The sequence below is a fragment of the Pseudophryne corroboree genome, chromosome 12 (assembly GCF_028390025.1).
Source record: "Pseudophryne corroboree isolate aPseCor3 chromosome 12, aPseCor3.hap2, whole genome shotgun sequence".
In the NCBI taxonomy this organism is placed as follows: domain Eukaryota; kingdom Metazoa; phylum Chordata; class Amphibia; order Anura; family Myobatrachidae; genus Pseudophryne; species Pseudophryne corroboree.
The window spans coordinates 172225734-172240060 of record NC_086455.1 but is presented as its reverse complement, the minus strand read 5'-3'; the positions used below and the strand labels follow the sequence as shown (position 1 = coordinate 172240060).

The following is a 14327-nucleotide window of genomic DNA, read 5'->3' as shown; positions in this document are numbered from 1 at the left end:
TTTCAATGCTGGAATATTTGCAAGATCTTGCATCACTGCATCCTTCACTGTTTAGTGGTTGCCTAGTTAGTGTAGTTCAGGGATAGCAATAGGTGCGCTCTATCCAATCCTCCACCACTACAGGGAGCAGAACACATCTGAATGGTATATCTGCAGACAGGTGCAGGAAGGCATCTTTATGTTGGAATAAAGGGTAGATAAGAGAATTATTAGTACTGTAACTATAGTAGGAGGTTTCTATGAGGAACGGTGAGACCACCATACAGTACATTTGCCATTATTTCCCATCTCTAGCTGCAGAAAGGACACGCAAGAGGCCCTTCTTATAAACGCTGAGATGTAACAAAACTAGGTCTATGCTGATATAACAGACTAATTGGATTATAATATGACATTTGCAGCTGTGATAATGGACTAATTCTCTCGGAAAGAAAGCAGAGGGGTATTTCACCACCAGGACACAGTTACCAAACGTTCCCCTAACAGGAAGTTACACTCAGGACTTCCAGGAATAAGAACAGATTCATTCTTCAGACCCAAACACGTCTCTTAACGGCTCTTCTGCGGGGATCAGGAGGTCGCATGTGCAGCACATAAGATGCCGCCTCTCTGTCCCAACCATTACAGGAGCGTTATAAGCCATTTATTAGTCGACGCGCCTGCATCGAGACCGCATACACACCTATACAAACAATATCACCAATATAGAGTCCCTCTGCGCTTTAATACTGAATGACCTACTGAAGTCACTCATTCAGTATTAAAGCACCGAGGGACTATATTGGTGATATTGTTTGTGTATTATGTTTTATTGAAGTGTGGGTGACGCTTTGCACCAATTGAATTCCACAGGCTGCTATCTTTTTGCGCAGTGATGGAGTTCAAATTATTTTCCTTTACAAACAACGGCTGTTCAGCAGATATCTGGCCAATGATTGCATTAGTGTGTACCCAGCTTTAATGCATTTATCTCCCTGCGCTAGCTGTCAGTCACACACAGATATGGGCAAGATTAATATTAGATTGCCTGGTACAAGTCATACAAAGACCCCATCCCAATTTGGTCCAGTATTACCCACAATTCCCAATGAATCACTCTCGTCAGCCAATCAGAACATGCATTGTCCTTAATAGCAGTGAGAGGTCACGTTAAGCAGTGAGCAGCCAGAGTGCAGAACCAGCAGCTCCCCACACTGGTGACACACAGCAGCCTCTCCATCTGCCTTCCTCCACTGAGAAATACAGGGACTGCTCTGGCTTCAGTTACATCCCTGCCTGGGTGCACATTTTTGGGGGGGTTTATGGGGTGTGTGCAGTTAAAAACAGAAAAAAAATATAAATATGGCAACAAGGAATTGAACAGCTCTAAAAGCAATAGTTTTACAGTGAGCTTCCAGCGCACAGCCAGGCTGTGGCTGCAGTACCAGCGCGCCATTATTCCGAGCGTTGGGAACATACACTATAATGCAGCATCCAGTTACCTGCCAGTGCTTGTAGGTAACGGGGGTAGCATTTCCCCACGTTCTCATGCTAGGATGCCCCAGCACATGTCAGGCCTGCCTCAGCATAGACACTCCCCACAGAACACAACACGCTGCTACATAGGAGGGAATGAAATCGCCACCTCCAGGAAAGGACTTAAAGCCTCATTAACAACAGTAACCCCCTCGTGTCCCACATTACATATCAGAGGAGTATACATAACGTTCCAGCCTGTCGGGTCACATTTTATTGGGTAACTTTCAGGGTTGGGGGGGGGGGGGGGGGGGGGGGTCACAGGGTTTAAAATAAATAAATCCCCCAAAACTTTCTTTTTTTTGGTTTAAACAGTATTTTTTTTGTATATAATATATATATATACACACACATACATGAGTAAATAATACAGATGCACACACACCGAAAGGTTTATTGCTGGAATATAAACCATGTTTTGGATATCTGCAATCCTCTCTCAAGCCGATAGGCAGAACGTTGCTTTTATTCCTTAAACTTTGGAGTGCCCACCCTAAGCTTCTCTCTCTATCTACACACACACACACACACACTAATATACTGTACACACACACCATTGTATTTGTCAAAAGGCAACAGCTCCAGCTGACTCCTAGGAGTAAATTTACCAAAGCCTCTAAAACAGAGAATTGGTGATGTTGCCCATAGCAACCAAGCAGATGCTGTCTATCATTTTCTAAAGGCAATAGAGAAATGATCATCACCAATTCTCAGCTGTGTAAGCGTTAGTAATTTTACTCCCCCCCCCCCCCCTCCCCCTCAGGAACATATAGGTTTTATTTGTATCATAATTTAGAGCATTTGGGGTAGGTCTATGGTAGCTAAGAGTCAGTAACGTCACACAGTGATCAGCCACCAGGAGGACAATAACAACTATTCCTAGTGAAGCAACAGTACTGCGACACCAGTGCACCCCGCTGCAGAAAGTACTGCGACACCAGTGCACCCCGCTGCAGAAAGTACTGCGACACCAGTGCACCCCGCTGCAGAAAGTACTGCGACACCAGTGCACCCCGCTGCAGAAAGTACTGCGACACCAGTGCAACCCGCTGCAGAAAGTACTGCGACACCAGTGCACCCCGCTGCACAGTACTGCGACACCAGTGCACCCCGCTACAGACAGTACTGCGACACCAGTGCACCCCGCTGCAGACAGTACTGCGACACCAGTGCACCCCGCTACAGAAAGTACTGCGACACCAGTGCACCCCGCTACAGACAGTACTGCGACACCAGTGCACCCCGCTACAGACAGTACTGCGACACCAGTGCACCCCGCTACAGAAAGTACTTCGACACCTGTGCACCCCTCTGCAGAAAGTACTGCTACACCAGTGCACCCCTCTGCAGAAAGTACTGCTACACCAGTGCACCCCGCTGCAGAAAGTACTGCGACACCAGTGCACCCCGCTACAGAAAGTACTGCGACACCAGTGCACCCCGCTACAGAAAGTACTGCGACACCAGTGCACCCCGCTACAGAAAGTACTGCGACACCAGTGCACCCCGCTACAGAAAGTACTGCGACACCAGTGCACCCCGCTACAGAAAGTACTGCGACACCAGTGCACCCCGCTACAGAAAGTACTGCGACACCAGTGCACCCCGCTACAGAAAGTACTGCGACACCAGTGCACCCCGCTACAGAAATTACTGCGACACCAGTGCACCCCGCTACAGAAAGTACTGCGACACCAGTGCACCCCGCTACAGAAAGTACTGCGACACCAGTGCACCCCGCTACAGAAAGTACTGCGACACCAGTGCAACCCGCTGCAGAAAGTACTGCGACACCAGTGCACCCCGCTGCAGACAGTACTGCGACACCAGTGCACCCCGCTACAGACAGTACTGCGACACCAGTGCACCCCGCTACAGAAAGTACTGCGACACCAGTGCACCCCGCTACAGAAAGTACTGCGACACCAGTGCACCCCGCTACAGAAAGTACTGCGACACCAGTGCACCCTGCTACAGAAAGTACTGCGACACCAGTGCACCCCGCTGCAGACAGTACTTCTACACCAGTGCACCCCGCTGCAGAAAGTACTGCTACACCACTGCACCCCGCTGCAGAAAGTACTGCTACACCAGTGCACCCCGCTGCAGAAAGTACTTCTATACCAGTTAAGCCGGGAACACACTAGACAACATTTTTAAATGAATTTGCAGGTAACGACCATTTGTTGCAACGTATTCTTAAAATGGTTCAGTGTGTGCACTATATCGCTAGCAACGTCCTGTCGTCTGTACATGCAGCTCAACTTCAAAGACATCACTAATAACTAGCCGCAGATCGTGCAGCGTTACGCTACCAATGACGAGCGACATGTTATATTAAAAAACAACAATATAGTGGGCGCTAATATATGAAATACAATGTGCTGGATGTTTGCATGATACAAAAAAAAAAAAAATACAATGGGGTCAATTCTATTCTCCGACAGTTGAATAGCGCCGGGAATTAGCTCCCGACGCTATTCAATTCAGCTCCAGTTAAGTCGGCGATGGCCCGTTCTCGCCGACTTAACAGGTAGTTTTGTCGGGAGAACGGGCATTCTCAGACTTAACTACCCGCAGCGATGCCGATTCCCGACAGAATCAGCCTCGCGCCGGCCGCACTTTTGTTGTGTTTCTTCTCTCATCCCCCGGGGATGAGAGAAGAATTCCCGACAATTGAGGGTCAGTCGTCGCTGTATTGAATAGCGCCGGAGTTGCTATTCAACTGTCGGAGAATAGAATTGACCCCAATGAATTATTAGACCAATTCTCTGGCTTCCTTCACAGCGTGGACCTGGATATTCACCAATTATAGGCGACGCAAACAACCAGTGGAAAGCAGTAAGTGGAAGCCGGAAGCCCCAAACCCAGAAGTTGCGGCACCAAGTAGGCGTCCCGCATTCACTACAGACGCTGCACAGTACGTCCCGCAGTGCCCAGTCTACAAAAGCCCTCCGGTAACAGCAAAGACGCTGGGATCCTACTAAACTAAGGAGTCCGTAGGAGAGCATGGGACTGCAAATATCCATATCGGAGCGCTCCCATCACCGCAGTAACACCATTCAGGGCGAAGTATTATATCAAACAGCGCTGTTGTTCATTCTCTGTTACTGGAACTGACTAACAGACTGCATGCACATGCACAGTAACCTCTTGCATACTAACCACCAGCAAAAGCACAACCTGCTACATATTTTACATAATTAGATATAAAACTTAAGCCAGCATCCTACAGCCGACATAGCTGTATAGAGGGTACGGATGACCACATGGAGTAATTAGTGAAACCATCGTGAGCACCCCACTTGTCACAGGTGTCATCTAATAATCTGGTGTACCCCATCAGACCACTTGTATCCCATCTACAGGATGTGATCACAGGATTCAGCGGATTCTCATAGATCCGGAACTACAATCAGCAACGTGTTACTAGTCGGTAAGAGGCAAGGGCTTACTCTGAGGCAGCAGCCGGCTATGGGAAGATCACATCTGTCAAAGAAAAGAAACTGAGACGACGACAACACCCGTCCTTTAAATGGCAATAACGAATACTGAGCACCCAACAAGCCTGGCACACAGGCCTCTGTATTAAAGACTAATCGCCATCTCAGAATCAGGGAAGGGAAAGTCGCAGGATCAGACGGATATTTCAGTGCCACGATGGCTCAAATGTACATAGCTTGTACAGGGGTAGAGGCCTGGCAAAGTGATACATAATATCACACTAGTGTTCCCTCTGATCTATGCTGGAAGGGGGGACAGGACTGCCTTCATTTTATAGAGTTAGCATTTTGACAATAGATCTGTGTGGACTTGAGCCCCTAGAAGTAAACAGCACCTTCCAAAGCACTGGATGCAGCATATCTGCAAACATGTGGCAACACTGTAATAACGCTGTAACGTTTATCACTTTTTTACTCTTATTTGTAAATGTAGATGACGGATACCATGAATATTCAGCCAAAAAATATTAATAAAAAGCTTCAAACAGGACATAGCCATAAATAATCAAAAATCACTTTTAACTCATGTTCTGTATTGTAGCCAGAACAGCCCATTGTATTATGGTGTGTGTCAACAGTCGCACAAAAGCAGCTAAAGTGTAGTACTCAGAAACACTCCCATCAGACCAGCACATGACTGCCGCTTCAGAGAAAGCCTGTGTTACAGTGTGAAGCCATGTGCAGTGTCGTCTACACACAATGGAGACAGGCATGCCATACTACACTGCTGTCTGGGTTTGTGCAGTCAGTGACCATTGTGTGTATTCTTTGTGCAGACCTCATGCCTATGTTTAGGCAACAGGAATGTGGTTTCCGTCAGTGAATGAGATGGTATTGTCCATCCCAGAGTTATTTACCGACATTTATTCAATTTGGCATCTAATCATTATGGGGATCAAAAGACACAGAATAATGTGTCTGCAAAACTACCTGACACAAAGCTACTGCATGGAAAACAAGTTACATATTGTCAGTTACATAAACAGCTAACATATACACAACTGCACATCACCCAGCCTCTGCATATCCGCCCGCCAGCCTCCACACCTCAGCGTGGCCATCCGCCCGCCAGCCTCCACACCTCAGCCTGGTCATCCGCCCGCCAGCCTCCACACCTCAGCCTGGCCATCCGCCCGCCAGCCTCCACACCTCAGCCTGGCCATCCGCCCGCCAGCCTCCACACCTCAGCCTGGCCATCCGCCCGCCAGCCTCCACACCTCAGCCTGGCCATCCGCCCGCCAGCCTCCACACCTCAGCCTGGCCATCCGCCCGCCAGCCTCCACACCTCAGCCTGGCCATCCGCCCGCCAGCCTCCACACCTCAGCCTGGCCATCCGCCCGCCAGCCTCCACACCTCAGCCTGGCCATCCGCCAGCCAGCCTCCACACCTCAGCCTGGCCATCCGCCAGCCAGCCTCCACACCTCAGCCTGGCCATCCGCCAGCCAGCCTCCTCCCCACCACAGCCTGGCCATCCGCCCACCAGCCAGCCTCCTCAACACAACCTGGCCATCCGCCAGCCAGCCTCCTCACCACAGCCTGGCCATCCGCCAGCCAGGTAGCCTATACATTAGTGGCGGGCAACAAGTGCCCGTCCAGCTGGTGAACCACACAACCCAGCATTCCCTGCCAGTTTTAGCACACCCTGACAGAAAAACTGTGCCATGGCATGCTGAAAGTAGCCCCACAGCAGCTGGAAGGCCGCTTATTGCCCACTTCTGCTCTACAATCTACACAACTGAACGTGAGCCAGCCAGCCTGCGTTAGCCGCACATGAGCCAGCCAGCGCAAGCATAGAAAGATCTTGCATGAAATCTCTAGTCTTAGATGTATTTTATGGGGAAAGTATTAAACTTGTTAGAGAAAATAATAATAATAATAATAATAATAATAATAATAATAATAATCTAAACACAAAACCACAACACAAATCACCAACTGCTACAAACAGCGCCCCACGCAGCTCACTGTATTGTGGGTGGGAGGATAAGGCCTTCACTCACAAGAAGTACAACGCAGGGAACAAGTGATAATAGGTGGCTGAGCCTGGACTATATTTATTTGCACAGAAAAGCTGAGAAAGATGGTAAACATGGAAAGCTGATCTATAGATACATATAGAATGCTGTTACTTACACAGGGAGGTAATCTAGTGGTGACAGGGTTAATACGGATATCAATGAAAATGCAGGAAGCCCTAGAGCAGAACAGAATGAGGAGTTTGCAGTTTAGTCTACGCACCTGCCGGCCCATATACCATACAGTCACACAACATCCATACCCTCCACCAAATCCTGCTACACTGCATCAGGAGGACCTCACAATGACAGCGGCACATTATACACACACAAAAAATTTATATATATATATATATATATATATATATATATATATATATATATATATATATACACACATATACACACACATACACACACATACATACACACACACAGTAAGTCACCCAACTGCTGTCTCAGACATTATAGAACAGAAAGCTGTCACTCTCATCAGTTCATTTTACCAGCAACCATCTTCCAGGATCACTTTACAAGCGGTCTGTTCATTATGTCACTGAGCGCAGGGGAACCTCATTATTTAACAATCTGGTCCCTCCCCGCTGTGCAACTTTTCCAATACAATGTGCAACATTTATGCCTAAAGACCAATATTAGCTTCCAGCAATCAGACCCTTCTAGACAGCACGGTGAGGCAGTGCAGGGGAGCGTGTGTTGCTGCTCGCACAATACATCCCCCATGCTATAACACAGAGGTTCTCATCTGCAGTCCACATGGCACCCCAACAGGCCAGGTGTTAGGTATAGCCATGGCTCAGCACAGGTGGTTACATCACATTGACTGAGGCGCTAATTAAGTCACCTGTGGCCAAGCATGGATAAACCTAAAACCTGGACAGTTGGGGTGCCCTCTGCACTGCCCCCCACAGAGGGAGGCACAGCGCCACCCAGCTGCCCCCCACAGAGGGAGGCACAGCGCCACCCGGCTGCCCCCCACAGAGGGAGCCACAGCGCCACCCGGCTGCCCCCCACAGAGGGAGCCACAGCGCCACCCGGCTGCCCCCCACAGAGGGAGCCACAGCGCCACCCGGCTGCCCCCCACAGAGGGAGCCACAGCGCCACCCCCCACAGAGGGAGCCACAGCGCCACCCGGCTGCCCCCCACAGAGGGAGGCACAGCACCAAACGGCTGCCCCATACAGAGGGAGGCACAGCGCCACCCGGCTGCCCCCACAGAGGGAGGCACAGCACCACCTAGCTGCCCCCACAGAGGGAGGCACAGCACCACCTAGCTGCCCCCACAGAGGGAGGCACAGCACCACCTAGCTGCCCCCACAGAGGGAGGCACAGCGCCACCCGACTGCCCCCCACAGAGGGAGCCACAGCGCCACCCGGCTGCCCCCCACAGAGGGAGCCACAGCGCCACCCGGCTGCCCCCCACAGAGGGAGCCACAGCGCCACCCCCCACAGAGGGAGCCACAGCGCCACCCCCCACAGAGGGAGCCACAGCGCCACCCCCCACAGAGGGAGCCACAGCGCCACCCCCCACAGAGGGAGCCACAGCGCCACCCGGCTGCCCCCCACAGAGGGAGCCACAGCGCCACCCGGCTGCCCCCCACAGAGGGAGCCACAGCGCCACCCGGCTGCCCCCCACAGAGGGAGCCACAGCGCCACCCGGCTGCCCCCCACAGAGGGAGCCACAGCGCCACCCCCCACAGAGGGAGCCACAGCGCCACCCGGCTGCCCCCCACAGAGGGAGGCACAGCACCAAACGGCTGCCCCATACAGAGGGAGGCACAGCGCCACCCGGCTGCCCCCACAGAGGGAGGCACAGCACCACCTAGCTGCCCCCACAGAGGGAGGCACAGCACCACCTAGCTGCCCCCACAGAGGGAGGCACAGCACCACCTAGCTGCCCCCACAGAGGGAGGCACAGCGCCACCCGACTGCCCCCCACAGAGGGAGCCACAGCGCCACCCGGCTGCCCCCCACAGAGGGAGCCACAGCGCCACCCGGCTGCCCCCCACAGAGGGAGCCACAGCGCCACCCCCCACAGAGGGAGCCACAGCGCCACCCCCCACAGAGGGAGCCACAGCGCCACCCCCCACAGAGGGAGCCACAGCGCCACCCGGCTGCCCCCCACAGAGGGAGGCACAGCACCAAACGGCTGCCCCATACAGAGGGAGGCACAGCGCCACCCGGCTGCCCCCACAGAGGGAGGCACAGCACCACCTAGCTGCCCCCACAGAGGGAGGCACAGCACCACCCAGCTGCCCCCACAGAGGGAGGCACAGCACCACCCAGCTGCCCCCACAGAGGGAGGCACAGCACCACCCAGCTGCCCCCACAGAGGGAGGCACAGCACCACCCGGCTGCCCCCACAGAGGGAGGCACAGCACCACCTAGCTGCCTCATGGAGGAGGCACAGGCGCTGCAGAGTTTGAGGCTACCACCACAATGGTGCAGAACTTACCCTGGTCGTACTCTGGCACCACCGCCTGGTACTGCAGCCCGACCCGCATGCCGCCGCCACCTGCAGGGTCAGAGAGAGAGGGGGGGTCAGGCGGGGGGTGAGCTCCTCTCTCCGGGGAGGGGGCAGAGTTCGAGGCTACCACCCGGGGTGACCTACCGTGCTCATCGTCGCTGGAGGAGCTGGAGCTGCCGTCCTCCCAGGAGTTGCTGCCGTTGCCGTTGGGGGCCAAAGTTTTGCTGCTGGCGCCGTGGTTCCTGCCCCTCCTCTTGCCCGACACCTCTGCCCCCTTCTCGATCATGGCTGGCATGGGGGAGCCCGCTGGGGTGGGTACTGGGGGGGTGACGCCTGGTGGCCGCTGAGCCGAGCTCCGCCGCCCGCAGACGCCTCCGGTGCCGTCTCCGCCACAGAGAGAAGAGAGCGCAGAACTTTCCGTCACATCGCCGCCCGCACTCCGCTCCACACAGCAGCCACAGCGGCCGGGACCAACCTAACCCGCTGCCCGGCCTAATCCCGCCTCTCACCCTCTCCCATTGGCCACAGGGGAATTTTGGAAAGACATCTCGCTGCCCATTGGCTGCCGCCCCCGCCACTCAGCCGCTGCCGGCGCTTCCGCTGGCCTGGTTCGGTTGCGCCGCAGCAGCAGCAGCAGCTCTCCTGTACGTGGGCTCGGAGCTTGGGATCCCTCCGCCCTGTTATAGCTGCTCTCTGCCTTCTTATTGTGGGCAGAGGGTGTCAAACCCGTCCCCCGGGCGCCAGTGTCAGCGCAACTGAATGAAAGTAGCTCAGAAACCCGGCTGCCATTGCACACTGTGGCCCTGCGGCTGCCGGGGGACACTTTGTGAGGGACAGCAAGAATTAGAAGTGAGGGGAACTATTTTTTTCCTTGACTGGGGCGGAGGGCTACACTATAAAGACTTCTTTATCCCAATATAATACCCAGCAATGAGGGGGGCAGTTACCAGGGGTGCCAGTGTGTGGGTGGATGGATGAGTAGGTCACAAGTTTTTACATGGGTGGGGGTAAAACCTATATTTGCTACCTCAGGTGGGAGCACTCCCCAGCCTCCCACACACTCCTCCCCTGTATTATAATAGGCAGGGCTGGGAGTCCACACTCATCCACCAATGCAGGGGGCCACTTGTGGAGTGGATGCAGCTGCACATTGCCCCCTTGCTGGCCTCTGCAAGTCACTTTTTTACCCATTAAAGAAAAATAAAAAAAAAACAGAACAAATGCAAAGCATATGGAATCTGCAGTGCTGGCCAATAGTGGTGACTTTCTAAGAGGTTCTGCAGCTACCACTCACCCTATTCTAGAGACCCGGCTGTGGCTAAGGCCAATCACTAAACAATGATGACCCAAAATAAATATGAAAATAAGCCACACAAGTCCCCCTCCCTGGGGTGGCTGCTCCCTGTTGGGGTGTGTACCCCTCTTTGGGTCATAATAAATAAATATATATATGTATATATATATATATATATATATATGGTGCACCCTTCTGGTTGCAAATAATTTGCTAACCCCACTCAGTGGGTGATCTTCTACCTCAGCCACCCTTATACACCATCCCCATGGGCAAACGCGCACACACGTGGGGGTTACGGTTGCCTGGAAACCTCCCTCTTGACAAGTGGCTCAAATTATGACAACAATAGCAGTGGTATATTATACACTTACTAGAGCTGCCGACACATGTAGTGTAAGAGACAAAGCGGAGCTGCTGCCCGTGCCCAGTTCTAGCTACTTCTTCTACCAAGTTTGATGTGTGAGTGGCTCTAAGTGCTCAGTCACTGCACTGGACCAGAGAGTAGCTCCCAGGAAGAAGAGACAGGAGCCTTACCATGAGGTGGGAGAATGTGTGCTTAGAAAGTGCAGTACTGGCTCTATTATGTTTTGTTTAACCCTTTCCTGACCACTTATATTACTGAAATGTTTGATACCACCTACACTATAGACCATCTACAGTGTTAAATATTAATACTGTTTTCCATACAGTATACAGTGTATAAGAAGACCAATGTGTAACTTAATGTCCAGGGTTGGTACTAGGTTCCTCTACAGCTCCCCCAGACTCCCACACTTGCTCCAATGTTCTGCAGAGAGGGAGATTGTGGGGTAGCATTTGGAAACCCCCCTCTAGAAATCCTGCGTTTGCCACTGGTCCCAGGTCACTTTCTGCCGTTTTAACCCTTTGTAAACATAATTCCTCAAATATCTTAACTGCGGGCTGCTGGGGCTATTCACCACAAAAGAGCGTGGGGCAGAGCAGGGGGTGGCGGGTTGCTGGCACACAGACTCCCCACTGTCCTGGCGGAGTGTGAGACAATAGGAGAAATGAGGCGTGCAGGGGATACACTGGCCAGTATGTTCAACAAGATGGGATTTAGCGCCACACCTAATCTACACATGCCGTGGCCTAACGTCTTACATTTCTTTTTATTATTTGCTTTTTTTTCCCTTTTTTTGTCAGCTCTACCCTAACACCCTATTCAGAGGATGAGGAAGCGAAGGCTCCCGCAAACACATAGCTTAATAAGAGAGGTGTCCACTACCAATATAGGGGGTAATTCAGATCTGATCGCTGGGCTGCGTTTTTTGCAGCCCTGCGATCAGATAGTCGCCGCCTGCAGGGGGAGGGGAAAAGCCTGTGCAGGTGTGCACAAACATCAGTTTGTGCAGTCTCTGCGCAGCTCAGGACTTACGCAGCGATTGAATCCTCCTGATCGGGGCCGGAGCTGACGTCAGACACCCTCCCTCAAAACGCCTGAGCCCGCCTGCGTTTTTCCGGACACTCACGGAAAACTGTCAGTTGCCACCCTGTCAGTTGCCACGGCCTCTTCCTGTTGATCTCCTGGCAAATGCCCATGCGCAGGGCGCCAGTCCCCGCAGCAGCCGTCCGCCGCGCCGGCGCAGTGCAGCTCAGACGCATGCGCAGTTCGGATCTGATTGACACCCCCCCCTCCCAGGTTTTGGAGAGGAAAAGGAATATTATTGCAGTTCCAAAATATTATTGCAAGGTTCTTCTATGTTACTAACCAATTGCTAAAATGTAAAACCTTTAGTTGGCGTTCTAAAAACAGACATTTTCTATTACATTTATATAACGTCACATCAGTGCTACGTTACATGTACTCTAAGGACTCTGTTTTTTGCCAGATATATCATGTGTTAATGATTTTAAAGCTCATTATGGCCACCTTAGGTATATAGAATCTTGGATAAAGAACACATTAGTGCATGGGGTAAGTAAGTTTACTTGTCTGCGGCCGGCATAACATTGCATTGCAGTATTGTCAATGGTGACTGTTTATTCGTTTAACTCTATTGTTGAACAATTCACACTACCATTGTAAAAAAAACAACAACAATAAGGACGTGTTCTAACACTTGTGACATTTATTGGGTGTGATTTCCCTCCTCCGCAGAAAGAGAACTTACTTGTAGATTTCAGTGTATTGAAATAACTTAAAAATAGCAGGAAAATGCTTAGAAGAGGCAAATAAGGACAAACTCATGCTAAATACATATTACAGATAAAGCCTCAAGTAGAGTAGGACGTATTTGCATCCAAAGACATGGGTGTCATACAATGGTGCATTTGCATGTTTATTCACATTTACATGTATTTTAAAATATGGGTAACTCAGCATAATGCATTCACAGCGAATGCATGGAGATACGGGGTAAGCGCCTCATGATGTGGCCACATACAGGAGACGTCATTCATCATAATCACCTATATGACAATGACTGGCATTTTAAATGTAGAATTTGAAAATAAATGAATATGTGACACAGTCCCAATCTATTCAGCAAAATAAAAACGCCCCACTAGGAAAAAAACAGCATTGTGCTGAAAACACTGGCGCTTCTCTCAAGCCCCCACTAGGAAAAAACAGCATTGTGCTGGAAGCACTGGCGCTTCTCTCAAGCCCCCACTAGGAAAAAACAGCATTGTGCTGACCGCACTGGCGCTTCTCTCACTCCCCCACTAAGGAAAACAGCATTGTGCTGACCGCACTGGCGCTTCTCTCAATCCCCCACTAGGAAAAACAGCATTGTGCTGAACGCACTGGCGCTTCTCTCAATCCCCCACTAGGAAAAACAGCATCGTGCTGAACGCACTGGCACTTCTCTCAATCCCCCACTAGGAAAAACAGCATCGTGCTGAACGCACTGGCGCTTCTCTCAATCCCCAACTAGGAAAAACAGCATCGTGCTGAACGCACTGGCGCTTCTCTCACTCCCCCACTAGGAAAAAACAGCATTGTGCTGAAAGCACTGGCGCTTCTCTCACTCCCCCACTAGGAAAAAACAGCATTGTCCTGAAAGCACTGGTGCTTCTCTCAATCCCCCACTAGGAAAAACAGAATTGTACTGAAAGCACTGGCGCTTCTCTCACTGCCCCACTAGGAAAAACAGCATTGTGCTGAAAGCACTGGCGCTTCTCTCACTCCCCCACTAGGAAAAACAGCATTGTGCTGAAAGCACTGGCGCTTCTCTCACTCCCCCACTAGGAAAAACAGAATTGTACTGAAAGCACTGGCGCTTCTCTCACTCCCCCACTAGGAAAAACATCATTGTGCTGAAAGCACTGGCGCCTCTCTCACTCCCCCACTAGGAAAAACAGAATTGTGCTGAAAGCACTGGCACCTCTCTCACTCCCCCACTAGGAAAAACAGAATTGTGCTGAAAGCACTGGCACCTCTCTCACTCCCCCACTAGGAAAAACAGCATTGTGCTGAAATCACTGGCGCCTCTCTCACTCCCCCACTAGGAAAAACAGAATTGTGCTGAAAGCACTGGCACCTCTCTCACT

General features: G+C 51.6%; 1 protein-coding gene across 4 annotated transcripts in view; it reads right to left on the bottom strand.

Moving 5' to 3' along the window:
• The window catches only part of RCOR1 (REST corepressor 1), a 42744-nt gene extending 32709 nt beyond the window's left edge, over positions 1-10035 (bottom strand). For 3 of the 4 annotated variants that reach the window (XM_063948568.1, XM_063948569.1, XM_063948571.1), the window contains exons 1-2: positions 9662-10035; positions 9506-9565 (exon numbers count right to left, since the gene is read on the bottom strand). In XM_063948568.1, coding sequence (XP_063804638.1) covers positions 9506-9565; positions 9662-9812 — 211 coding nt within the window. In that variant the 5' untranslated portion in view covers positions 9813-10035. The remainder of the gene's footprint in view (positions 1-9505; positions 9566-9661) is intronic. The other variant, XM_063948570.1, reaches the window with a different exon arrangement.
• Positions 10036-14327: the final 4292 nt, after the last annotated feature.